The sequence below is a fragment of the Heteronotia binoei genome, chromosome 21 (genome assembly GCF_032191835.1).
Source record: "Heteronotia binoei isolate CCM8104 ecotype False Entrance Well chromosome 21, APGP_CSIRO_Hbin_v1, whole genome shotgun sequence".
Classification (NCBI taxonomy): domain Eukaryota; kingdom Metazoa; phylum Chordata; class Lepidosauria; order Squamata; family Gekkonidae; genus Heteronotia; species Heteronotia binoei.
The window spans coordinates 190790269-190817422 of record NC_083243.1 but is presented as its reverse complement, the minus strand read 5'-3'; the positions used below and the strand labels follow the sequence as shown (position 1 = coordinate 190817422).

Genomic DNA, 27154 nt, shown 5'->3' with positions numbered 1-27154 from the left:
TTATAAATTAATAATAATTATAGTATGGCATTGTATGTGGTATAGCCAGGAGATCCTAAGATCGTCTAGCAGCTGGAAGTTCTAGCTCTTTAGCGTTATGCACCACACTCAAGTGGTGAACTATACTTGTTATTTATGCAAGAGGCAATTCAGAGGTGGTTTGCTATTGTCTGCCTCTATGTCACAGCCCTGGTATTCCTTGGAGGTCATCTGCCACCGTCAATATTAAAGGGTTGGAACACTTTCCCCATGAAGAAAGGTTAAAACGCTTGGGGCTCTTTAGCTTGGAGAAAATGTCAACTGAGGGGTGTGTCAGAACTCAAGAACTTCAAACGGATCCCATACTTAGTTACAAAGCTAGGATTTTATTGAAGAGAACTAGGTGCTGGAAAAGGCAAGATAACAGTAATGGCGAGAGCCAGCATCAGCTTGATTTTATACACGTAAAGCAAACATCTCACAAAGCCACAATTCACATTGTAGGGCGCAGCTGTCTTCTCACCATCACTATCAGTAGAGAGGATGCCTCCCTACTCCGAAGGCCATGCTGTTCGGCTTCAAAGGGTCCCAGTGTGAGAATGTGCAGAGACAAGACATAATTCATTCTACAGCCCCAAATATTTTGGATACCAGTGGGGCAAGGTTAATTACTATTCAGGCACTCTGGGTTAAGCAGAGGTTACAACATGGAGTCACTTTGGTTCAGTAACAATACAGCTCTAAGCTACAATAAAACTACCATACAGCATTGGTCCCATTATAAAGGACCAGCAGCAAAGATACAAGTTCTGACATACTGCCCCCCCTAAGCGCCCCCTCCCGCGGGGCCGGCCTTGGGCTTGTGCGGGTACAGCAGGTGAAACTTTTTCAGCAGTTGCGGAGCCGCTACATTCTGAAACTCGACCCACTCGTCACAGCTCGGGGGGAAGTGTTTCCACCTGATCAAATAATACAGTTTCCCCCGTTTGACTTTGGAGTCCAGGATCTCCTGGACTTCATGGTGACTCTGACCCCTCACTGTCGTCGGAGGGGGCGGTGGGGCCCTGGGATGGAAGGACGTAGCACCAGGGTCTTTCCGAAGCAAGCTGCAATGAAAAACAGGATGGATCTTACTTAGAGATTTGGGTAGTTCGAGTTCCACCGTTACTTTATTTATCACCCTTTTGATTTTGAAAGGTCCGAGGAACTTCAGTGCAAGTTTGCGGCAGGACTGGGGAAGGGGGAGGTTTTTTGTCGACAGGAAAACTGTATCCCCCACCTTTAGATCCCACTCCGGAGAGTGTTTTTTGTCAAACTGTTTTTTGTAGGCTTTTTTCGCTTCCTCCAGGTTTTCCTGAATTCCCTTCCAGCCTTCACGAAGACCCTCCCACCATTGTTGGCATGATGTTGGCTGGGATGGGCTGGCTGGGAGGGCGAGCGTGGGAAACGGCTTGCCCTCGTAGCCATTGATGATTTGAAAAGGGGAGGTTTTGGTTGAGCTATGGAGGCTATTGTTGTAGCCGTACTCCGCAAAAGGGAGGAGATCTACCCAGTTGGACTGTTGGAAATTAATGAAACAGCGGAGGTATTGTTCCAGAAGGCCATTAACCCTCTCCGTCTGTCCGTCCGACTGGGGGTGGTAGGCAGAACTCAGTCCCTGCTCAATGCCAGCTAGTTTGCAGAACTCCCGCCAGAAGTTGGCAACGAATTGCGTTCCGCGGTCACTAATGACCTTGTCTGGGAATGAGTGTAGGCGTACAATGTGAGTGAAAAAGAGCTGGGCAAGTTTTTTGGCTGTAGGTAACTGTTTGCAAGGAATGAAGTGAGCTTGCTTTGAAAAGGTGTCGACTACGACCAAGATGACTGTTTTGCCCTGTGAAGGCGGGAGCTCTACAATGAAGTCCATGGAGACTACCGACCAAGGCCGGGTGGCTGTAGGGAGGGGAACCAGGTGGCCCGGAGGTTTGCCCCCCCTTCGTTTTGCCATGAGGCAAGTGGGACATGATAGTACAAATTCTGAAACATCTTTTTTCATTCTCGGCCACCAAAATTGGCGGGTGAGCAAGTTGAGTGTTTTGACATAGCCAAAGTGGCCGGCCAAGCGACTTGAGTGGCAGCGGTCCAAAACCTCCTTCCTGAGGGGGTCGGGCACATAGATTTTTTCATTATGTAACCAGAGCCCGTTCTCGGCTTTGACCAAGTTGGGGGGGCGGTCAGTTTCCTGTTTGTACTCTGAGAGGAACCGAGAAAGCAATTCTAAGTCCGGAGGGTTGGTCTGTTTACCGGAGCGGGTGGTGACCCCCCCCGCGATGGCTGAGGGGGAAATTAGTGAGTCCACCACCTCCTCCTTGAGACTGTCGTGTTGGGGCATGCGGGAAAGGGCGTCTGCTAAAAAGTTCTTTGAGCCTGGGATGTGTTTCAACACAAAATCAAACTTAGCAAAGAAGCCTGCCCACCGGATCTGTTTTGCAGTCATTTTGCGACGCCCAGTGAGGGCTTCCAGGTTTTTGTGATCGGTCCAGATTTCGAAGGGGACTCTCGCTCCTTCAAGCCAGGAGCGCCAGGTTTTTAAGGCAAACATGACTGCAAATGCCTCTTTGTCCCAGACCGACCAGTTTCTCTGTTCATTGGAAAATTTCCTGGAAATATAGGCACAGGGTCTGAGCACCCCATTTTCCCCCCTCTGCATTAATATGGCTCCTACAGCGGCGTCGGAGGCGTCGCATTGGACCACAAAGGGCTTTAGTTCGTCGGGATGAGCCAGCACGGGTTCGGAGGTGAAGAGGCGTTTTAGCTCAGTAAAAGCTTTCTGGCAGTCAGGCGTCCACGTTAGGCGTGCGCCGGGTTTTTTAGCCTCGTCACCCTTCCCTTTAGTTTTGAGGAGTTCTGTAAGGGGGAGCATGACCGTGGCGAACCCTTTTATGAAGTCGCGGTAAAAGTTAGCGAACCCGATAAAACTTTGTAACTGCTTGCGGGTTCGAGGGGGTTCCCAGTCTAGCACCGCTTGGACCTTTGCGGGGTCCATGGACAATCCCTCCCCTGACACCCGGAAGCCCAAGTAATCCAGTTCGGTCTTGTGGAATTCACATTTCGACAATTTGGCATACAGTTTGTGTTTACAAAGGGTGCTTAACACTTTTCTGACCAAAGGCACATGAGACTTTAGATCTTGCGAATAGATAATGATGTCATCAAGGTACACCACCACCCCCTTGAACAGGAAGTCCCGCAGCACTTCATTAATAAAGTTCATAAAAACACCCGGGGCTCCCTGTAGCCCAAACGGCATAACAAGGTATTCAGATTGTCCCAGTGGGGTGTTGAAGGCTGTCTTCCACTCGTCCCCCTCTTTGATGCGGACGCGGAAGTATGCGTCTCGGAGGTCGAGTTTGGTAAATATTTTCCCCTTCGCCACGGTGTTTAATAAGTCCTTTATCAACGGGATCGGGTAGGCGTTTGACATGGAAATCCCGTTTATCGCACGAAAATCTGTGCAAAGCCTAAGAGACCCGTCCTTTTTCTTTCGGAATAGGACGGGGGCGGCATGGGGAGCTGTGGCGGGTCGAATAAAGCCACGCTTTAGATTTTTGTCCAAAAACTTTCGGAGTTCAGCCTTCTCCGCCCAACCCATGGAGTACAGTTTCGCTTTGGGAAGCGGCTGCCCAGGGATTAGTTCAATGGCACAGTCTGTAGGGCGGTGGGGCGGTAGCTCGTCCGCTTCCTTCTCGCTAAATGCCAGCTTTAAGTCTCGGTACTCCTTGGGGATGGAGGCGACTTCCTCGAGTGTGAGGCACGCCCGCATGTTTTGGGGGGGAGCGTGCGGCCCCCACTCGGGGCGCCAGTGGTGATGCTCGCACCTCCAATCCGGGAACCGGACGATCTGTTCCTCCCACCTTATGTCGGGTTGGTGGCGGGCGAGCCAAGCTGAGCCTACTACCACGTCGAAAGAGCAGGAGGGGGCGATTACGAAAGTCTCGATTCCCCAATGCTCCTCGGTCCCTACCAGGACCGCCTGAGTTTCTAAAGTACATGGTTCCCCTCTCATGGGCCCCCCGTCCATTTGCTGGAACTGCATCGGTTGTGGCAGGGGCGAAGTGGCTAATCCCAGCGCCTCAACTAGGCGGGGGGTGATCAAGTCCCTGTTACACCCTGAGTCGATTAGCGCTCGGGCGTGCATGAATCTCTTTAGATTCGGGTTAAGGAGGGTGACGGCCATAAAAAGTAAACCCCCAGTTGCTCTCACCGTGAGGAGTGCCGGCTGTTGTTGGACCTGCTTTGCGGCACCCATTAAAGCAGGTCGCTGTCGTTTCCCGCCGACTCGGTGTCGTCCGACTCCTCGGTCGATTCTTCAACTGCCGCCAGGCTGGTGGTAAAATCCTCGTCAGTCGCCAAGGAAGTGGCGACGGAGCCCCGACTGGGCTCCTTCGATCGGCTGCTCTTCTTCTTCTTCGGGCCCGGGGTGGTTGGCCGCGCCGTGGGTGGTGTGGAACCCGCTTTCCCGGGGCAGTTAGCAGCAAGATGATTTGGGTCCCCGCATTGGAAGCACTTGCGGGCGGGAGACGGGGTGGAGGTCGTCGGAGCTTTCTTCCCTTCGGACTTAGTTGGGGTGTGTTTGGCTCCCTTCCTCGCTAGTTGCTGTCTCCTCATCCCCACATGTTGGAGGTTGGTCTCCACCTCCCCGGCCAGTTGGATCCAGCCGACCAACGTGTCGGGCCTTCCCTGACTGTAGCAGCGGTCGAGGATGCTCGGATTCAACCCATTGATGAACGCGGTGTATTTCATGACCTCGTTCCATCCCCTCGCTGCCGCACAGTACCCCAGGAATTCGGTGGCATACTCGCGGGTGGAGCGGTTGCCCTGTTCGATGCGTTGAAGGGCAGCGACCGCCTTCTCCTCCCGTAAGGGATCTCCATACTGGCGGAGCATCGCGTGCAGGAACCCTGCCACGGTAGCTAATTCGGGCTTTCTCCCCATGAAAAGCCCCACATACCACTTGCGGGCCGCCCCTCTCAGTCGAGACGCAATGTGGTACACTCGGCTGGCCTCGGTAGGGTAGTCGGCGCCCCAGTGGGTGAAAAACGTGTCGCACTGGATAGTAAAGTATTCCACGTCCTCCGGATTCCCATCGAACGTAATCTTCAACTCTCTTCCCCGTCCCTCGGCCCCTCCTGGCGCTCGCGGCACCCCAGGTGGCGGTGCTGGGCCCGGTAGGGCCGGCGGGATCGGAGCGGGTGGTGCAGGCGGCGCCGGGGCGGCCGGGGCCCCTGGTGCGGGCGGCGCCGGCGGTGCCGGGGCGGCCGGAGCCGGCGGAGCCGGAGGTGCTGGGGCCGCTGGGGCCGGCGGCGCCGGGGCAGCTGGAGCCTGCGGGGCGGGGGCTGGCGGGGCGACGGGCGGTTGCCCCAGTGGCAACACTCCATACGGTATCCCCAGGACTGCGGTTTGCAAAGTGCGGAGCTGGTCGTGGATAGCCCCCAGGTTCTGCTGCATCTCCTCGGCCATCGTCACACGGGAACGGTGCACATCGCCGTGAATTTCTCGCACCCAATCGAATAATTCGTTGCGGAGGGTCCGGATCGGGTCTTCCCCCCCTCGGGGCTCCGTGCCCTCCGCCTGGCCCTCGTCGTCGTCTCCTGCCCCTCCTTCGCCCAACATGCTTCGGTACCGCTGCTCCGCGGCGTCGATTGCTGCCGTGGACTTCCGCGGGCTCCAGGTTCGCGGGGCCGGGAAGGCGGCGTCTACCGAGAAGGGCGCTGGAACCTTAATTTTGCGTCGGACCCCCGTCACGTTTGGGTCGAGCGGTGGGTCCTCCGATGGGGTGGTGGGCTCTCCGTCGTCTGGTACTTTTGCCGCCATCGAGCCAAGCCTCCAGTACAGATAAGCCACGAACAATGGGATTACTGTTATAATGTCAGAACTCAAGAACTTCAAACGGATCCCATACTTAGTTACAAAGCTAGGATTTTATTGAAGAGAACTAGGTGCTGGAAAAGGCAAGATAACAGTAATGGCGAGAGCCAGCATCAGCTTGATTTTATACACGTAAAGCAAACATCTCACAAAGCCACAATTCACATTGTAGGGCGCAGCTGTCTTCTCACCATCACTATCAGTAGAGAGGATGCCTCCCTACTCCGAAGGCCATGCTGTTCGGCTTCAAAGGGTCCCAGTGTGAGAATGTGCAGAGACAAGACATAATTCATTCTACAGCCCCAAATATTTTGGATACCAGTGGGGCAAGGTTAATTACTATTCAGGCACTCTGGGTTAAGCAGAGGTTACAACATGGAGTCACTTTGGTTCAGTAACAATACAGCTCTAAGCTACAATAAAACTACCATACAGCATTGGTCCCATTATAAAGGACCAGCAGCAAAGATACAAGTTCTGACAGGGTGACATGACAGAGGTTTACAAGATTATGGATGGGATAGAGAAGGTAGAGAAGTACTTTTCTCCCTTTCTCACAATACAAGAACTCGTGGGCACGCAATGCAATTGTTGAACAGTCAGGTTAGAACAGTTAGAAGGAAGTACTTCTTCACCCAAAGGGTGAACATTGAATTCACTGCCACAGGAGGTGGTGGCAGCTACAGGCATGGCCAGCTTCAAGAGGGGATTGGATAAACATATAGAGCAGAGGTCCATTAGTTGCTGTTAGCCACAGCGTATTGTTGGATCTCTCTTGCTGGGGCAATGATATTCTGTATTCTTGGTGCTTGGGTGGGGGGGCAACAGTGGAAGGGCTTCTAGTGTCCTGACCCCACTGATGGACCTCCTGATGGTACCTGAGGGTTTTTTTGCCACTGTGTGACACAGTGTGTTGGACTGGATGGGCCACTGGCCTGATCCAACATTGCTTCTCTTATGTTCTTTTGACCCTCCTTAGCTTATGAGATCTGACGAGATAACTGAGATGGTAATTTGTTCAATTGCCTACTGCGTGATAGGTTGGAGACTTGAGTTGGGTTCTAAGCCTTGCTTCAGTTTGCGCCCCTCTTTATAAATGGTGGATAGTTTCAGTTTCAGAGGGTAGCCGTGCTGGTTTGCGATAGAATAGCTAAATTCCAGTCCAGTAGCATCTTAGCAAGCAACAAGATTTTTTTTTGGGGGGGGGTATGAGTTTTCAAGAGGCAAAGCGCCTTTTGCTAAAGGGAGCTTTGTCTCCTGAAAGCTCAACCGCCCCGCCCCCCCCCCCCCCCAAAAAAATCTGCTGGACTTGAATCTGGCTATATATGGTAAATTCTCCAGTATGCAGCACTTTCCTTTGGTACTAGGTTATTTTCAGCACACTGAAAGGCACTTGTCTTGCATGAACACAAACTCCTAGCACTGGAGGAATGGACTCAGAGAGGAGGGGCATAGTGTAACAGAAAAGGGCACAGCGTAAGTATAAGAAAGGCTTCGGTTCCAAGCCATAGAAATGTGTTTTTGGTTGAAGATGATACAAGAAGTGCTTCATTATTCTTACTGTGCATTGGTGCTCTACTGATTCGCTCTACTCTTTTGCTCTCTTGTTTAGACCAGTCAAACCGGATTTTGGAAGTTTTTGAAGTGCTGCAAAAACTTGCAAAACCTGTTGTGTTTTGTGGCCAAGGCAAAAGACTCATTGACAGCAAGTCACAGAAAGGCCCCTGGCGTCTGGGTAGAGTGGACAGTCCCAGCTATTGTCAAGTCACCAGGCCAGAGGTCAAGGCACCAATGTCAGGAATCAATGCAGGCTGAGTGCCAAGAGGTGTGGTCGGGTCCAGTTCAAAGGTCATAGCGCAAGGAGTCAGGATATAAGGTGAGTTCAGGAAGTCCAGAACAAAGGTGCCAGAATGGAGCCAGAATATAGAGCAAGTCCAAGAGGCGTAGTCAGGTCAAGAATGAAGGTTGAAGAACAAGGGGTCAGGAAGCAAGGCTAATCCAGGGAGTCACCCAGACAAGCAGGGAACTGGAACAAAGAACTGGCTGTAACTGCTCAGTATTTATGGGACTGCAGCAGCCCTGCCCCTTCCAGGTGTTTTTCGTCCTTTAAAAGGAGCCAGTGGTTCCTCCAGATGTGAGCACTTACTGCCTCATTCTCTTCTGCTCTTGCCTCTTTCCTCTTTGATGCTCTAGCAGCATAGGTGGGTTGTAATTCTTGGGAAGACTTCATGCTTGTTGATGGCTCTGGCTGTAAATCTTGGGGAGGGCAGCATACGTGTTGATGATTCTTGTTGTGTATGCAGATCAATAGAAGGTATTAACAGGTCCCTGCCTGGCTCATTGGAGCCTGTAAGACTGAGCTTGGGGACTCAGGAACAACGGGCAGTAGGATCCAAATCCCTGCTGCCCTGCTTCAATCACGGCCCCCCTGCTGGTTTGAATGATCCAATGGCGTCCTAGCACGGGAACCTTTAAGTGTATATAGTTGGTCCAGTTCCTCAGTCTTGAGTTCAGCCACTGCCATGCCGTACTTAATAAAAGAGCTTTGCTTTGATCGCTGCTGCCTTGTCTCTTCTCCATGCGTTGAACCCACTATATTATAGTGGTGATGAAGGTGGGATCCTGGTGAGCCTGCCCAGCAACCGGCACTGCACCGCACATCGCTGCATCCAAATCCAGCTCTGCCCATCGCACTGCCATCGCTATCGACAGGGCCACTACACCGGGGACGCTGCCTGAGTTCGACGCTGCCCACTCTGAGCTATGGGAGACATAGTTGGAGTATCTGGACTTTTTCGAGCACAACCAGCAGCTCAACGAACCCAGGGGAGATTACGTCGCCTCCCCGCATAAGCTAGCACTCCAATGCAACCTTCCCCGGCTGGATGAGGCTCTGCGGGACCGTTTCATCTTCAGCCTGAAGGACGAAAAGCTGCAGTGGAAGCTCATGGGCAAAGATGATACTGACCTAAAGAAGGCGATCAAGGAGGTGACGGCTTTTGAGAAGTCCCAGAGGGAGCGACTCGCTGCCGCCGCACACCACTTTTCCCCCCTCCCATCTCGGAGCGATGGTCACCACTCACCACCAGGCGCAAAGCCCGAAAGGCGGGACTGCGCCTAGTGATTCCTTCCTTGCCTCCCTGCTGGACAAGCTCAGCAAATACCACCCCTGACCCCAACCTGGGACTATCCACATTGCCTGAGGGCCTGTGGTACAAAGAATCAAAACTGTGTATCCCAGAGCCGCTCTGCCACCTGGTTCTGCAGCGGTCACCTGATGCCAAAATGGGGGGGGGGCATTTTGGGTTTGTGAAAGCCCTACACCTAGTACAATTCTTGGGCTCTTTGGCTTTCCTGGGGAAAAATGCTTAAATAAGCAACAAGAATAAGTGTAATGTATTGAGTGACGAGACGTGTTGAAGGCGACATGCTTTATTAGCGAGTACATCACAAGGCAAGGCAATGCGGGCCGGGTCCCGATTATATACATACCCCGGAACAACCCTCAGTTTGGCCAGGTCCAATCCTGGCCAGTTAAACTTCCCGCCACCGATCTTGATTGGCGGAGCGTATTTGCGGAGCTACATCCGGGGACCAGTGGACTTCCACTGGTCACCTCTGTAGTGTCCGCTGTGTTGTAATTTCAGGACTGAAATGCAAGACATAACACTAAGACACTCATCAGCTGCAAGAGTCTCCTTCCTTGTAACAGTAGTGACCAGTTCCCTTGATGCTGTTCATTTGTCTGTAGCTCTATTTCCAGGAGGATAATGAAAGGGTTACCTTGTTTGCATCAGTTAGTGAAAGTGGAAGTTATCTGGGTGAGATTGACACTGGGATCACATGTGAAATGTGAGAGTAATTGGAGACTTCCAACAACTTTAGGGAAGTCTCTTCTCCCAGCTGCATTCAAAGTCTGTTGCTTTTATAGTGCATGTTCCCAGTCCAAAAAACCCCCAACAGAGTAGACTCAGGACAAACTAATATTTACTAAGTCACAAAGAACTGTATTTTTGGCATTTGTCTGTGAGATATACAGAGGAGTCGACTTCCCACCCCTCTTTATTTTGGCTCCTTTTTTATAAGATGTGGTTATGTTTCTGAATGTAATCACAATGACATTTTTTACAGTGAAGATCGTTCAGCAATGAGAAACTGGTTTCCAGAGTTACTCAAATTATGAATCTACTGCTAGGTTCAGCCCAAGGCTGTTGCAGATTTTTTGGGGGGGTGGGGGGGGCAGCCTGGGCAGAGAGTACCCATGTCCTGCTCCTCTGCTTTGCCTACCACCAGCCCCCCATTCATGCCTCCCTTCCCACCTATTATCCCACATTCCTGTGCATCCTTCCTCCACCCTCTCCCAAGTGCCTTCTCACTACCTGCATCAGATTCCTGCATCACCCACATACCTGTTCCCTTACAGTGCTAGTCAGTGCATACAACTGAGACCATGGATGGTCGAGTGCTTGCAAGCAATTGGGTGGGCAACAGGAGAGGTGTGAAGTCAGCAGAGTTCTCTCTAAGGGGCCTTGGGTGTGCTGAGCGCAGTCTTAATGCCCAGAGCATGGTTTCTCTCCCCAGCGCAAAGGAAGGCAACAGAGGTGGCTCCTTGCTGAGCAGCCACTCCTCTTGCCAGATGCTGTCAGGCGGAGGTTCATTGAAGCTCACAAATAAGCAGACTTGTTATTTGAAACAAAGTTGCATTTATTGGATACTCCAGAGTTACTCCTGCTTGATAGGCATTGGAACTGATGGAGAACAGTTCAAATCATTGGTATTTAACATTCTACATCAGGGGTCCTCAAACTATGGCCCGCGGGCCAGATGCGGCCCGCTGAGGACGTTTATGCGGCCCGCCAGGTTATGGCAAAATCAGACCGGAAGTGACGTTCGACCTAAACTCGCGTTAGCAACGCACACTTCCGGCACTGGGCTGAGGCGGCGGAGACAGAGTGTGAGGTGATACCGAGGTGAGGTGAGTTCCCAGGCGGGGGTGTGTGGTGTGGGGAAGGGAGAGAGATGCAGAAGACGGAGAACTGACGGCCCACGGCCTTGTACAGTAATGGCAGTCCGGCCCTCCAACAGTCTGAGGGACAGTGAACTGGCCCCCTATTTAAAAAGTTTGAGGACCCCTGTTCTACATCAAAGCAATCGCCTCTACCCCCCCCCCCCCCAATTCCCAAAACAAAGGCTGCTTTTGCATGTGAGAGTTTTTGCAATGTTCCCCCCTTATCTTTTCAGTTGGTGGTTACATTTTCCCGGCGGCAATGTCCTTGCTGCCTCTAGGGAGGAGGTGAGAATCTGGCACATACTTTCTACTTCAAAGAGGACTTGGCAACCTTTGATATTCCTGGGAAGCTGCTCTCTACTTTCCCCCCCTCCCTCTTCACTATTCCGCCCTCCTGTGTTAGTGAGCACATCTAGGCATTAATCAATATGGTTAGTAATCAGCCTTTGGCAATAGTATTAATGAACAGAGCCTGACAGATGCAGCCTTGGGAAATGGGAGCCCTGACTCACCTGCAGCTGGGCAACAGTGATAGCAGGACAACCCGGCCCTTCTTCTTCTGTGGTGGGCCTATGATGGGGTCGGAACTGGGCTGAGGGGAGAGGCCACCAGGAGAAGCACACCATGCCTCCTGGCCAGCTCATCTGGCTGCATGGGATCTCTTCGGCTGTTTCCTTTCCCAGCACAGCAGCTGCTTCCTCCCACGTAGGCCAGGCTTGTCATTGCTGGCTTGGGGTTGGTTGATAAGGGTCACTGCAGCACCAGTTCCCCTCACTGCCTAGCCTCTTCCTGCACTCCAGGTAAGTATGCATTCCAGGAAAAAGGGAAAGGTGCCTAAGGTTTCAGTGGGGGGGAGGAGGAAGGAAGGGAGATAGGCAAGGGCAGCCCAATCCTATTTACTCAAAATGAAGATCAGTGGGATTTGCAGGGATGCACCTGCCTCCCCCCACATGGCCTTTGGTGGGGAATGTGGCCCTGGGCTCCTGTAGAGCTTCCTGTCACCAGCTCTGGATGATGGTGTGGAGGAGCCCGTGTTGACTTTTGTGAGAACTGGAAGTGAGGAGAGGCTGGAGAGCCACTTTTCTCCGCACTCTAGTCTGCTTCCCTTGCAGTCTGACTTGCCTTTCTTTCTGTCTTCCACTCCTATCTCCCCATCAATTTGCTTTCTTTCCACTGCCCTTCCTTCCTTCCTTCCTTCCTTCCTTCCTTCCTTCCTTCCTTCCTTCCTTCCTTCCTTCCTTCCTTCCTTCCTTCCTTCCTTCCCTAACACTAAAACAAAACAGAAGATTAAAATTACTGAATAAGAATTTGGGAGCACAAAACCCAGATTTATAGGGTAAAATTAACATAGAAAAGTCCATCTGTATGAAGATGAAGAGATAACAGTATGTTCATAGCAAATATTTAAACAAATATTTTTTTCAAAGAAAAAAACATTAGAATTACAAAAAAGAAAACAAAAAACAAAAAAACATTACAAAGCATAGGAATGAGAGCAGAAAAAAGGAAACACAAAATACAAAAAGAGGGCAATATTGAATCAGATTGTTGACAAAGGGCTTGACAATTAACATGGCCCCTGCACAAGGATCATAGCAAATACGTTCGGTCAAAACACATTCACTTTTTTCTTAGGCGCAGAATATACTCAAAATTGTTATGTCATAATTTTTTTTAAAAAATTGTATTTTTATATTTTTGTGTGTGCTGTGGTCCTATTAGTATTTCTAGAAAGCAAAGATGTTTTCTAGATTTGTCCTTGAAATGCATTTTTCGTTGGCGGGCTTGGAGCTTATTTTTCAGGGGTTCTACGGCCTGGTCTGCGCTACATCTGCTAATGTGTTCACATGCGGGGATGCCACATATAATTTACATAAAATGTGAACAACGCAAAAGATTCTGGAGTAACCTTCAGCTTGTAATTAAATCCCTAGCCTTAGTGCTAAAACGAGAAGCTCTGGTTCTGCTGTATGAGGTGGTGCTCACTGGTTAGAATTTCCAGTTTTTAACGCACGTTAAATATGTATCGTCAGCATACTTAGAGGGGAGTGTTCCCATTCTGAAGACTCAGAGCAAATTCGATAGTAGAATGATGACTTCTAAATGAAATAGCGGTAGGAACATGCATGTTTTAGCAAGGTGGTGACAGCGAAAGACATCAGTGATAAATTCCATCTAGGATTTGCAGTACAAATAGTAGTTCATATTTTGTGTCTGTGCATTTTGTATGTTTGTGAACTGAAATTTATATATGTAATGTCTGTGTGTGTATACATGCATGCACACACACACACATATATATATATGCATATATAAATGAAGGTCTATTCACAAGTTTAAGTCTAGTAGATCTTTCAGCTCACAAGGTAAAATTCCTGCTTGCAAGACAACACAGCTTAGAGGGAACACTGAATGGGTCCCAGCATCTGCTCCACCTCAGAGTATGAGTAGCATAGTGCCACCTACTTGAGAGATATGACAGATTGCTCTTTAAAATCTCAGAAGTGGTGTGTAAACAGGTAATAAACTGTGAAGGTTTAATTCCTCACAGAGCCAGAGAGGCTTGAGTGACAGGCTGCTCCAAGAGGTTGGTTAGCATCAGTTGAGCAGAAAAGACTTGAGAGCTGAATGCTGAGGACAGGACAGTCTGAATTCAGCCCTGACTGAGAAGAGTCTAACACCGACAGAATCTGAGTCTAGCTCTGGCTGAGAAGGAGTTAGTACTGACAGGGTTTGTGTTTAACCCTGACTGAGAACAGGTTAACACAGACAGATAACCGGGAGAGGTTGGCAGGAGGAGTGGGTAGATAGGAGAAGGCCCTCATTCAGTTCAGAAAAGGGGATCGATCTAGTGAGAAAAAAATTTCCCTACCCAGTTAAAAGTTGAAGAAATCCCTGGTTTGGTGTGTTTAGAAATTGCCTTTTAAATCATGAAAAGTCAGTAAAAAAAAAAACCTTCAAGAAGAGTGCTGGTGTGTTTAGTTGAAGGAGTTATAAGTACTGGACACATTATCCCTGGATTCTGGAAACCAAGAGTCAAATGCACTCAAGAAAATATTCTGGAGTGTTTAGGAAACACTGGAAGCCTCTTATTTAAAAATTATAAGTCTCTTATTTAAATTTCTCTCTGTGACAGGGTGGGACCGCCATGGTTCTTCAGAAAGGAAGAAAATTGATAAATAGGGCTGGTCAGTCAAAAAGGGAGAGAAAAGTGGAGGGGAAATATTGCCTCTGAGGAAGGGAAGTGGACGAGGTCATCATAAAAGACATGATCAATAACATTCAGATAAGGAAGCACCTGACTGTAGAATTCAGATGTCCAAGCTGTTTGGAGTTTGCTCATTACTTTGTTGTGTTCGGGTATTTTCAGCAAAACCAGGCAATGATTAATAAACGTTAAAATAAGATGATGGGTTGGATCCAGTACCTCCATAAACAGAGCAAATTTAACCTTTCCTGCAGCCCCCCCACAATTGCTGCTGTTGATGGGAGGGGGGAGTCGTCCTCCAGAACAACAGTACAAGAGTGAAGGAGGGCAGTTTCTCCTCGCCTTCTTGCTGTAGCCCTCCATGCTGCATGGCCTGCTGTGCTTGAATGTCTGCCCAGTCATCAGCAATGACATTTCAAAGGAAAGCAAAAAGAGCATTGGATCCAACCCCATATCCAAAGTAATGCACTTTAAAAGCTGTGTATTTTTAAAAGCTTGAGATACAAATGGCTGTAAATCTAGCACACAGTTACATGTCTAAGCCCTGTAGAAGTGATTGGTCATAAATGTGCTCAGCTGCCCTGGGCCATTGCCAGTAGCTATCTTCATTAGCAGAATTGGCTAGCATGGTGTACAAATTTTCTTCTGAAGAACTGGGGGGTGTACTCTATCTTTGAAGTATCAGTCAGCTCAGCGCTTGCAGTCTAACATGATGCAGTAGTGAGTCACGTTTAGAAGACAGCAATTGCATTGGCCTCCGGTTTTATTTTAGCTTTTGAAGTTAGTGTTTTTCATCCCATAGGATCCATTTCAGTTTTAAAGGCCAGAGTATTTCACTGTTTGGGCCAGATTTGGTGAGCAAGTCAAAGGCTAGATACCCAGTTCTAAATCACTTTTAGGAGAATACCAAACTAACGAACAAATTGTATATATTTTTTAAAAAGTGCTTAGCCAAAAAGTACAAGGAGTTCACAATGATGTATCAGTCCTTATTTCATGTATAATCAAAAGTACACATGCCATTCTTTGAGATGACTAACTGGCCATGTTAAATTTAGATCATCTCCTTCCTGACCTGTTGCTTTAGGCTGCTAGTTGCTCTTAAGTAAGTCACCTGAAACAACAGGTCTCCTTTATGCCATTCCTCATTCACTGGTTTCACATCACTGTTTCTATTTTGAATGAAATCTATAAAAGTAACACACATCTTTACCATACATGTAAAAAGAATGAAAAGAGGGAAATAAATGTGTCACATTCTGGTTTTCCATGTAAATTGCAAATTTAAAAACAAAACCACCAAGATCTAAATGAAGAGACAGAATTGTTATGAGTTGTTAACAATGTCCTTTGTTTTAATAGATTTGAATGTGACTTGTAATGTGTCTTGAGCTTGAGGCAGCAGACCAGCTTTTGTATTTATCGTCAAGACATCTGAAACAATTCAGTATCATCTGACACTTCTGTGCAAAGATTTTATAGATATTTTGTTCTTTTCCATAATATTTTGAGGACTGAATCGCCTTTGCCATACTTATGCTAAACTCCTGATCTTCCAGAGCAAATTCCTCCTTGAGAAAAGATTTTGAAGCACTGTCAAAATTCACTGAATGTTATTCAAAGGGAGGTAATTTGTCTGTCTTTGGTCTCATTTACGTTCCAAAGATCCTGCTTTGTAAAAGATAAATCAGAACATGAAACACTTCCATTGACTACTGCAGAACTGGATGCTTCTGAGGCTTTCCTCACACATAGCTAATTTGCATGGGAACCTTTTCTTGGAGGAAAGATCATATACTTCTGTAGTATTAATGAACATGTTCTGGGCCTCTTGTGTTGGTCCTTCCAACCTGATCATCACCCTGTCTCCCAGCTCTGATAAGTTCCAGGCTGTACACTATGAAAAATTCCATAGCTGAGCATGTTGTGACTTATTTAGTGTACAATCCAGTATAATATGAATGCACACATATTCCTGCTTCAATACTCCCCACTGCACAAAATTGGATGCGTAACTGGCGATCAGATTTTTTGCAGTACGGTAATCTCAGTTCATCTACCACAGTCACCATTTTATCCCTCACTTGGGATAATAAAAATGGATCACCGCGGTTCCCATGAATGAGGTTCAGGCATGCACAAATCCCATATGCTTAATTATATCTGGTAAGGAAATTCAAGAGAGCAGTTTAGTTCCCTTTATATTGAACTTTCTTTCCACCCATCAAGATGTACTTTAAGAAACAGGTTTGCACATTAATCAATGCTGAACATTGCATTCTCTCTGCATTCTCTTTGAAAGACTTTAGCAAGTATGGTGTTAGCAAATGCTGCTGTATTGAGTGTAATGCTACAAAATTCTGCAGTGTACTCAAAGCTAATTAATGTTTTTTTTTCCCTAATTTTCCTTTCAGGGTTTTGAAGATCCAAAAGACAAGTAAGGGGAAAAAAAAACCTTTATTTTTTAATGCAATGTGAAGTTTACCCTTCTGAAAAATATGGTATTGCATTCTAATTTTGATGTTCCTAAATGCACATCTACCCATTAAATTTTCATTAGGTTTCAGAACACACTACAAGCATAAAAGTCCATATGACAAACACATGAGCCCTTATATACCACGATCCTACCACTTGTTCCTTAACGTACCTCAAATTTTATTTTTGTTTAAAAATTTATATCCTGCTTTATTTTCAAAAATTACGTTTTCAATTCATTTCCCTTCTGCCAAGGGGCTTAGGGTGCCATATGGGGTCCTTCCTCTCCCCCAGTACCTTACAGACAAGCCTAAAAATCAAGTCACGTTAAGGAAAAGATAGCAGAAACAACATGGTTTCCATAGGAGGCTGAAGTTGGTTCCCGGTTCCCAGTTACGTATTTGTTCCTTACTTGTGACATTCATGAATTCAGCCAAATTTGGAGAGTTTAAAAGCTCTGAACACTGAAATAAAGTTTGAAACACTATAAATCTTATTTATTTATTTATTTATTTATTTATTTATTTATTTATTTAATGATTTCTATCCCGCCCTTCCCAGCAAGTGGCTCAGGGCGGCTTACAACATTACAATATGCCTCCACATTCGGGGTACTGTCCTCTCAGACTTGACATGTGCTGTTTCTTGGTCCAAAGCGCAGTTCTTGTGCCAGTTGCTCAAAAGCAGAATGCCCCCAGGACAACAGCAAAGGCACACACTGAATCCACTCTGCACCCTGAAACAATCTTTTGGATCACCCCAAATGACACAATCCCAGACTCCAGAGACTGTTCCCTGCAGGAGGAAATATAGTAGTGTTTGATCCAAAAACTGATTCTGGCACCATGAGCTTCTATTTGAAGTGCCACCAAGAGAGCTGTTATGCAAGGAAAATTGGAATTAGGAACAACTGCCAGACACACCACACACACCCCCTGCCAGGGGTGGGAACGTGGCAGACGAAAGACCAAGGAAAAGGAGCAGGCAGCAGCACAGGGGAGCGGGGCCAGCAAATGCCCCCTGCCTGAGCCCGCTGCCTGGTTCAAGTGCCGGAGATGTTGGCACACCACCTGGTCTTGAGCAAGAGGAGGGGGAGGACAGTGGGGGTGCACAGTTGCACTTACCCAGCCATGGGCGACAGTTCTCGCACACTGAGCCTCCGGGAGCCAGGAACCTGTGGAGACTTGGAAACCTCGCTCTCCCCTTTGCAAGTCAAAGATACTGTCAGAGCAATTGCGCAGTGAAGAGCCCGTCACCAATGCGCCTGTCCCTCATTCTAAGTCCGCATGTCAAGGAGCTCCCTGGCAGATCTCCTCGCCACGCGCGGATGTCCCTAACAACTGAGCTGTGCAAGGCCAGAACAGAAGTATTTCTAGGAGGGGGGAACGGCGATTGGCTGCTGGGGAGGAGGTTCGTCAGCCCAGGGCGTGAGGGGATTGATGAAGCAATTACACCACTTCATAAGGGGTTTGCGAGCTCCCACGGCGGCGGGAACAACCTTTGTTTTCAGTTTCAATGAGTGCCTATGGGATATGCTGCCATTTTCACAGACGTAACTTTATGCCTCTCGGAGGGGGTGTGTCATAGCCCGAACTCCTTAGGGAGCCGCCTAAGCCTGGTTGTGCCCTTGACTCCTCCCCCTCTTGTGCTGACATGGCTCGCTCTGCTAGTCGTACGCCTCCACTCAGGCGCAGCCCTATGGCTCCACCACTCTTGGGCGGAGCTGTGCTCCAGCAGCCCCACGCACACGTAAGTCCCCTCTGGCATGGTGGAACTGAACATATGAAGCTGCCTTACACTGAATCAGACCCTGGGTCCATCAAAGTCAGTATTGTCTTCTCAGACTGGCAGCTGCTCTCCAGGGTCTCAAGCTGAGGTTTTTCACACCTATTTGCCTGGACCCTTTCTAGTTGGAGATGCTGGGGATTGAACCTGGGACCTTCTGCTTCCCAAGCAGATGCTCTACCACTGAGCCACCATCCCTCCCCTTGGGGGTGGGAAGTGCTGCCAAATCCCAGCTGACCTCTGGTGACCCCGTGGGGTTTCCCAGGCAAGAGAGGTCCAGAGGTGCCTAGCGATCCTCCCATCCAAATACCGCCAGGGGTGACCCTGCTTAGCTTCTGAGGTCTGCCCAGCCTGGCCCATGCAGGTCAGGGGTCTCACTCAGGCACCCCGGCCAGGCCAACCCCTCCGGGCTCCACCCATCCACGGCCACCGCTCTCCCTGTCCCCATGCCAACCAAGACGCCTGCCAAGTGCCAACGAAACGCAAGAGCCAGAGCAGCAGGCGAGCACAATGCCCCCGAAGAGCCCAGCCCAGCGCTGTGGCTGGGACTTACGTGTGCGCAAATGCGATTTGCACCCCTAGCAGGAGGTTGGGAACCATAGACCACATACCGTTTTAAACATATTGATGTTCAGGGCTTTGTAGAAATTAGCACAAGAACAAGGTTTTGGACCAGGAAACTCCATATGTCCCATCCAATTGCCATTTTAAAAAGTGAGTTCCCAGCCGCAAATTCCTTTAAAATTTGCCATGGGGGCCCAATTCAGGTTGGGACTACCATAGCCTGGGGGGGGGGGGAGGATGGGATCCTGCCCCTCCATGCTGTTTTTTCTTCCCAAAATGGCATGTGAGGACATTATTTACATGCATACACTCTTGAGTGTCATTTGGGGAGGAAAAAAAAAATATGGGTGGAAGGCAGGCTGTCCTCCCCCCCCCCCCCCACACACACACACTGCAGCAATCCCAACCTGAACTTGGCCCCTGCAGCAAAGTTTCAAGGAGTTCCTTGCAGGGAACACACTTATTGGAGTGGCTGCACATCTCTAGGCCAAAACTGGGAATGCCTGTCACAATCAGAGCCAACACTCGCACAACTGAAATTAAAATCGGAATGCTTCACAATGCCCACTGCCAAAGCCTTTTTCAAAGCGTGAATTCATAATTAATGTATTTTATTTTAAATTTGTTTCTTCCAAGAAAAAATTGTGATAAATGTTCCCTTCTTTCATTATTTTAAATTTTATCCTGTTTTCATAAGACTAAAAACTGAATTAATGTAGTAAGAGCCATAATAAGAAGTTTAATTAGGAAATATTTTTTCCTGGAAATATGCCCTCCTTTTGCTAATTTATACAACGGCCATTTTAAAAGAACAATTGTCTCTAAAGGTCTGAGTCTGGTTCATCAGTTTATCCTGGCATAAATTACTAATAGTCCTTAGTATATGAAGATGAGGATCTTTCTTGTGAATCTTTTTTTGTTGATTGTATTCAAAAATAGTTTCCATTTCATGTTCCTTATCTAACAAAAACAATATGTACACACACACAAAACTCCATTGTTCTTCAGAAAATGGCAGTACCTGGCATTATTATTATTTCTGTGTGAATGCATTTCATCCAGATTTATGGACGATAAACTTGACTCTAATAAACACCTCAGCTCTAACGCCTGGGTTGCTGCTTACTGTAACCATGTACCCCAGCTAGATTTGTAACAGCATCTCAGGAATTTTGGAGACCAATTACATAAGAGGATAGTGGGGTGGGAAGAGAGAACATCAAATTTATCACCAGTGTTGTTTACTAATTAAGAATATTTGTTAAAGTAGCATTTTTATTACACAGATGCCAGGGAAGACCAAGTGAATTTTATTTAGCTGTGGGAATCTGACATGAATAATTCAAGAGCTAAGCTTTGCGATTGTTTCCCGCCACTTATTACAACATTGTGGGGTTTGTGCTAAATTAGAACCTCCTCAAGACGGAGGTAAAATGCCCTTGGAGGCTCCACAAAGGATGCAAGATCATATGTTTTAGATTTTGTTTCATAGGAGGTGGAGACTTTTTAATTCTACACCAGCAAACAAATGCAGAATATAAACACACCTATATTTTATTGCTATCTTTTCTTCCTAAAGATTTTTTGCAAATACATGAAGCTTCTAAAGCATTGATATGTTATAGTGTTCAGGTGGAATTGTTTGTTTTTGAATTAATTTTTTTCTGAAGCCAGGTTCAACTGTTAATTGTTTTCAGGGATGGAATTCTAGCAGGAGCTCCTTTGCATATTAGGCCACATACTCCTGATGTAGCCAATCCTCCAAGAGCTTATAACCATTTTTGTAAGCTCTTGAAGGATTGGCTACATCAGGGGTGTGTGGCCTAATATGCAAAGGACTCCTGCTAGAATTCCACCCCTGATTGTTTTACATCATTATGAAATCACCACGACCGATTTCGCACTCAGCTTACCCCGCAGTCACGTTCCTCTTCTCTGCGCAGTGTCCGTCGGTTTTCCCACTATCTGTGCCGGAGTTACAGGAAGTGTCATGGCTTTCGCGCAGCAAACGGAAGCTGGTTTTTAACAGTTTCCGTTTGCTGCACGAAAGCCGCGACGCTTCCTGTAACTCCAGGGCAGATAGCAGGAAATTCGACGGATGCTGCGCAGAGAAGAGGAACGTGACTGTGGGGTAAGCTGAGTGAGAAATCGGTCCATGAGATTATTCTGTTTGGTGTAGTGGTTAAGAGCAGCAGTCTCTGATCTGGAGAACTAGGTTTGATTCCCCTTTCCTTCACATAAAGTCAATTGAGTGACCTTCAGTCAGTCACAGTTTTCTCAGAGCGCTCTCAGCCCCACTTAGTTCACAGGGTGTCTGTTGTGGGGAGAGGAAAGAAAGGCTCCAAGACTCCTTCAGGTAGTGAAGGATGGGGTATAAAACCAACTCTTCTGCTGCTATTTCAGTTATGTATGGTGAATGGAATCATTTGAATGTACCTTCTAGGGATGATAACTGGATTTTATTTTATTTTTTTGCCACGGGTGTGGTAAATTATAGTGATGTTATAATTGGTTTTATTATTTGCCTCTGCTTCATATGATTTGAAAGATGCTTCATATGATTTGAAAGATCAGGAGTACAGTCTTCTGAGCAAAACCTGATCACTAGCATTAGATACTAGCAAAAAAAGCCCAGCTGAAACTTATTTGCATATTAGGCCATACCCCCAACATCACCGTTGTTTCACACAGGGCTTTTTTGTAGAAAAAGCCCAGCAGGAACTCATCTGCATGTTAGGACACACACCCTGATGTCAAGCCGCTTGGAACTGAGTTCCTGTGCATTCCTGCTCAAAAAAAGCTCTCGACACTATAGTAAAATTGGATTATTGAGTCTGGGGTCATGGAAACTTGGCTTTTTGAAGCTGAGCTGTAATGTCGGTCTTTTGTTCCACCGGATGAAATTACAAGACACAGAGACAAGGACATTATGCATTATCAGATGGGGACATAAGATATTGACTTAATTTGAAGTTATGAATATATCAGTATATCTGATATAGTTCTGCAGAAAAGTTCCTTTCGTTCAACAAGCCGGCAAAGGACACCACGCCAGTATACATTTGGCTCCTGTCTGTGGATTGCATTGATAGCCAAATGGCTTTGTATTTATCATACGTTTGCTAATGACAAATAATACGAAAGGTGGAAATCTACTATACTGCATAAAGGGCAGGAGCCGTTTCTCAACGGCAGAGCATTTGTTTTCATGCCGAAGGTCATAAGTCCAGTCCCCAGCATCTCCACTTTAAAAAGACCAGTGAGTAGTTGGTATGGAAAATGTCTGAGGCCTTGGAGATCTGCCAATCAGAGTCGATAATGCTGACCGATAGTTTGTGTCAGACGTTGGAGCTCAAAGTAAACGGACCATCACTTGTTGCAAAAGTAGTAACGTTTATTTGATATCTCAAAGTTCTCGACAGGCAGTCATTGGAACTGATAGTGAGCATTGAAACATACATGGGTTTTAAGGCCTTACATCAAAGCATTCATAAACAATCCTACATTCTCACACTCTAATGTCAGAAGTAACACTTTCCCTACTCCTTATCGCTTACGGCTCCCTTTATCACGGAGGAGCCCTGCTGGCTCTCCTTGAGACTTGCTATCTTCAAAGGGCTATTGCTTTGTTAGTGTTATGCAGAGGAGTTCACAGCATGAGTTAGTAACATTTCTAAGACCGTTTGATATGCAAGGTCTTCTGCTTCACAGTTAGTATTAGGAATTCAAAATGGCGTTAGTCATGTCAAGCAACAAGTTACAGAATACATTTAGCATAATAACACAGTGATACTCTCCAATGTCTGACAGTTTGCTTCAGAATAAGGCAGCTTCATGTGCGTGAGTTCAAACCTAAATGGGGAGGGATGGTGGCTCAGTGGTAGAGCATCTGCTTGGGAAGCAGAAGGTCCCAGGTTCAATCCCTGGCATCTCCAAAAAAGGGTCCAGGCAAATAGGTGTGAAAAACCTCAGCTTGAGACCATGGAGAGCCGCTGCCAGTCTGAGTAGACAATAGTGACTTTGATGGACCAAGGGTCTGATTCAGTGTAAGGCAGCTTCATATGTTCATATATGTTCAAATGGCCTTTTTCTCTATCATTAGTGTCTGTATTAAAGGATTATCGAGATCAAATAACACTTGGAAAAATTCCTCAGAGTTCTAAATCTGTATGCTTCAGAAGAAATGAGTAATTCAGACTGTTAGTAGATTAGACAGTAATAGTGTTTCCCCTTAAGACTGTCAATTCAAACTTGCGCCACACTTGTGATAATAGCAAAAGTAATAGACAGATTCCCTTTTCAGTGGCAAGTCAGAGAAAATTATGTTGGGTCAATACTCCCTCTAAGCTATGGAGTCTTGTGAGCAAAAATTCTACTTTGTGAGGTACTGGCATTAAAGTTGTGAGCTACTGCATAAATTAGTTTGCTCTGGGGCCATTTTTCCTGAGCTAAGACAAAAATGTGTGAGCCGGAGGCGAAAAAACTATGAGCTAACTCACACTTACTCAGCTTAGAGGGAACACTGTTTTGAGTTTGGTACTCTATCCATCCTGACCAGTCTCTGTTTTACAATATTGCCCTAGGAATATCCAGGAAGGCATGAATCCAGAAGATGAGGTGGATGAGTTTTTAGGTCGTGCTATTGACGCCAGAAGTATAGATCGGTTACGTTCTGAACATGTTCGCAAATTCCTTTTAACGTTCAGGGAGCTTGACTTGGAGAAGAAGGTAATTTTTCTTTAAGAACTGTGAAGAAGATCACTTTGTTACTATGAGTCAAATTGTACACAATGGCAGTAAATTCATGGTTGGATCCTACAATTGTATGAGTAAAAAGAGCTCCTGGAAGCCTTCTGCCTTTCCCCAACAGCCTTTTCTGTGCCTCCCCAAGAGATTCTGCCAGCAAAATTCTGCAGCATGAAGGTGGGGAGAGGGAAATGGAGCTTGTCAAAAGGTAAGATAAGGAAGACAGTCTCCACAAGCTCTTGCTGTTTGCTGTGTTGTAGGATTTAAATCCATGTCTTTAAAGGGACAGCCTGTAGCATGTACAAATTGTGTGACTTGAAAAGTGTCAGCCCCAATCAGCAATGTGTGTGTGTGCACATGTGCATGCATGCCTGGGGGGATGATTTAAAGCTTACAAAAGGGAATTATTTAAAGCTCAGAACCTCTACACTCTTGGATACCTATGAAGCCAAAAGGTAGGCAGACTCCATCTTGAATAAAATCAGAGAATGACAGGAATTAAGTGCAATATGGGACAGCCAGGTTCCATGGGGAAATTTTCACATCTGACCATCAAGGGCTTGTCTTTTTAACTCTATGGGATCTCCACACACCCACAACAAAGTGAATGATGTAGCATTCCACTCAAGAACTTCTTAATAATGTATAACTGCCCACTAAACTAATCAAATCGTCAGTCAGCAAAATAACATCATCTCCTGCCCCGTCTGTTTCCCACTCAGAGGTCGTTTTCGCACTCACCTCCAGCCGGCGCGACCCCCCTCTTCACTGCGCAGGATCTGCGTGGATTTCGCACTAAATGCCGCGGAGCAGCCTTTTGCGCCGGAAACTCCCGTCGCAAAAGCCGCTCAAACGTAAATCGCCAAAAAGCAGTTTGGCGTTTGCGCGGCTTTTGCAACGGGAGTTTCTGGCGCAAAAGGCTGCTCCGCGGCATTTAGTGCAAAATCTGCGCAGATCCTGCGCGGTGAAGAGGGGGGTCACGCCGGCTGGAGGTGAGTGCGAAAACGACCAGAGTAACTAAAGTAATGAGAAAAGCTTGTTCCCACCCTGGCATAAAAGGGTATGAATTTGAGATATAAAACTACGCTGTCAATCCACCATTTTAGAATCCGTTTTGCCCTATTGGCCCTCCACTGCCATGACTCTTAACAGTACTTGACATTTCAGGATCAGGAAACATAGGACTCTTTCCTTCCCTTACTTACTGTTCTTTCTTTCTCCAACATTGTCTCCTCCTTTCTGGCCCATTGTCTTTTGGCCTGGGTTCCCTTCCTCTTCACTCTCGGTGGACTGTTATTCCATTCCATTCCATTTCATTTGATTTTATTTATATCCCGCCCTCCCCACCAAGGCGCTCAGGGCGGCTCACAACATAAAATTCTAACAATAAGATTAATGAATATTAAAATACATTAAATAGTTTTCAGCAGTTAAAACAAGAAAACAAGAAAACGACCTATCAATGTGCTATCCTACAACCTTCCTTGGGGTTTTTCAGGTACCGGTCAGTTATATGCCAACTGGAAGAGGACTGTCTTACAGGCCCTGCGGAACTGCCCAAGGTTCCGCAGGGCCCTCACCTCTTCCGGTAGCTGGTTCCACCAGCAAGGGGCTGTAATCGAAAAGGCCCTGTCCCTGGTTGACTTCAGATGGGCCTCCTTCAGCCCGGGGATTGTTAGAAGATTTTGAGAACCAGATCTAAGCACTCTCTGGGGAACATGTGGGGAGAGACGGTCCCTAAGGTAGGCAGGTCCTAGGCCATATAGGGCTTTAAAGGTAATAACCAGCACCTTGTACCAAACCCAGTATATTATTGGCAGCCAGTGCAGTCCCTGGAGCCCCGGCTGAATGTGCTCCCACCTGGGGAGCCCTAATAACAGCCGGACGGCGGCATTCTGCACTAGCTTCAACTTCCAGGTTCGGCACAGGGGCAGCCCCATGTAGAGGGCATTACAGTAGTCCAACCTTGAGGTGACTGTTGCATGGATCACTGTTGCCAGATCGTTGTGTTCCAGGAAAGGGGCCAGCTGCCTTGCCTGCCTGAGATGAAAGAATGCGGACTTAGCAGTGGCTGCTATTTGGGCCTCCATTGTCAGGGCAGGCTCCAATAGTACCCCCAAGCTCTTGACCCTGTGTGCCATTGTCAGTGGCACACCGTCAAAGGCTGGTAGGAGAATTTCCCTTCCTGGACCACGTCGACCCAAGCAAAGGACCTCTGTCTTTGCTGGGTTTAGTTTCAATCTACTCAGCCTGAGCCATCTAGCCACGGCTTGTAACGCCAGGTCCAAATTTTCTGGGACACAGTCAGGCCGGCCGTCCATGAGTAGATAGAGCTGGGTGTCATCAGCTCTGGGCAAGGGGGCGCATGTAGATGTTGAACAACATCAGGAAAAGCACTGCACCCTGAGGCACCCTACAATCAAGCGTGTGCCTCCGGGACAGTTCACCCCCAATCGCCACCCTTTGTCCCCGACCATCGAGGAAAGAGGAAAGCTGTTGTAAGGCCAGCCCCTGAATCCCCGCATCGGCGAGGATTCCATTCACTCTCTCACTCCTGTGAAAACCTTTCCCAGAGCTTCTTCTGTCTTCCTGCAAAAGCAAAACTTCCTTTTTCTTTAATCATTCTGCCAGTACATGAGCATAGTCCTTCTCCCTCTTTTTCTTCCAGGCCCATTTGGCTGCTCAGCTCTATAAATTTGATTTTGTTACATCGTCTATCCTTTCTTTTTCTTTTTTTGACATTGCCTTCCCTCCTTGTTTTTCTGCCTGCTCCTATACTAAGTAAAGATTAATTTAGTAAATTATAACTAGGTTATATAACTAGGGTAAATTATAACTAGGTTAATAACTAGGTAAATTATAACTAGGTAAATTATGAACTTGGTTAGTTCATGGTTCTTGAGGCCTTGATTCCTGAGACTATCTCCCACAAATCAGCCGCCCAAAAACTGCCATGTTTTTAATGGAGGTTTATGAGGTTTGTGGTCCACTCAAGAATCGTTGCTTCCAGCCTCCCCATCCATGTCTGCTTCCTCATGTTTTCTGCACCCCAAAGTCAGTGCTTCCAGCCTCCCCCATCCACATCTGCCTCCTCCACCAAGAACTGGTGCTTCCAGCCTTCCCCTACACCCACACCCACCTTCTAAGGTTTTGGGTCTCCATGGGTGTCTGGTGGGCTCAGGTCTTTGAGTCACCATCCGTCCTTCTGCTACTGCCAAGCATAGGATCTTAGCTGCCAGGTTCCTCAGCTGAGGACCCACACTCCCCCTGATTGGGATTTGTGAACATTTTCTCCTATTGAGTTGTGTCTCTCCAAGAATCAGTACTTCCAGCCTCCCTGCAGTGGACCAATATCTACCTCATAGCACAACACTCATCTCACGAACCAAACTGTGCCTCATAGCACCACACCTACCTTATGAACCAAGATCTACCTCATAGCAGAGTACCCACCTCATGAACCAAGATCTACATCATGG

The 27154-nt window shown here is 47.3% G+C and overlaps 1 protein-coding gene across 1 annotated transcript in view; it reads left to right on the top strand.

Moving 5' to 3' along the window:
• Positions 1 to 27154, top strand: part of ADCY5 (adenylate cyclase 5) — a 448084-nt gene that overhangs the window by 352324 nt on the left and 68606 nt on the right. The window contains exons 9-10 of the mRNA XM_060262724.1: positions 16517 to 16539; positions 23513 to 23657. Coding sequence (XP_060118707.1) covers positions 16517 to 16539; positions 23513 to 23657 — 168 coding nt within the window. The remainder of the gene's footprint in view (positions 1 to 16516; positions 16540 to 23512; positions 23658 to 27154) is intronic.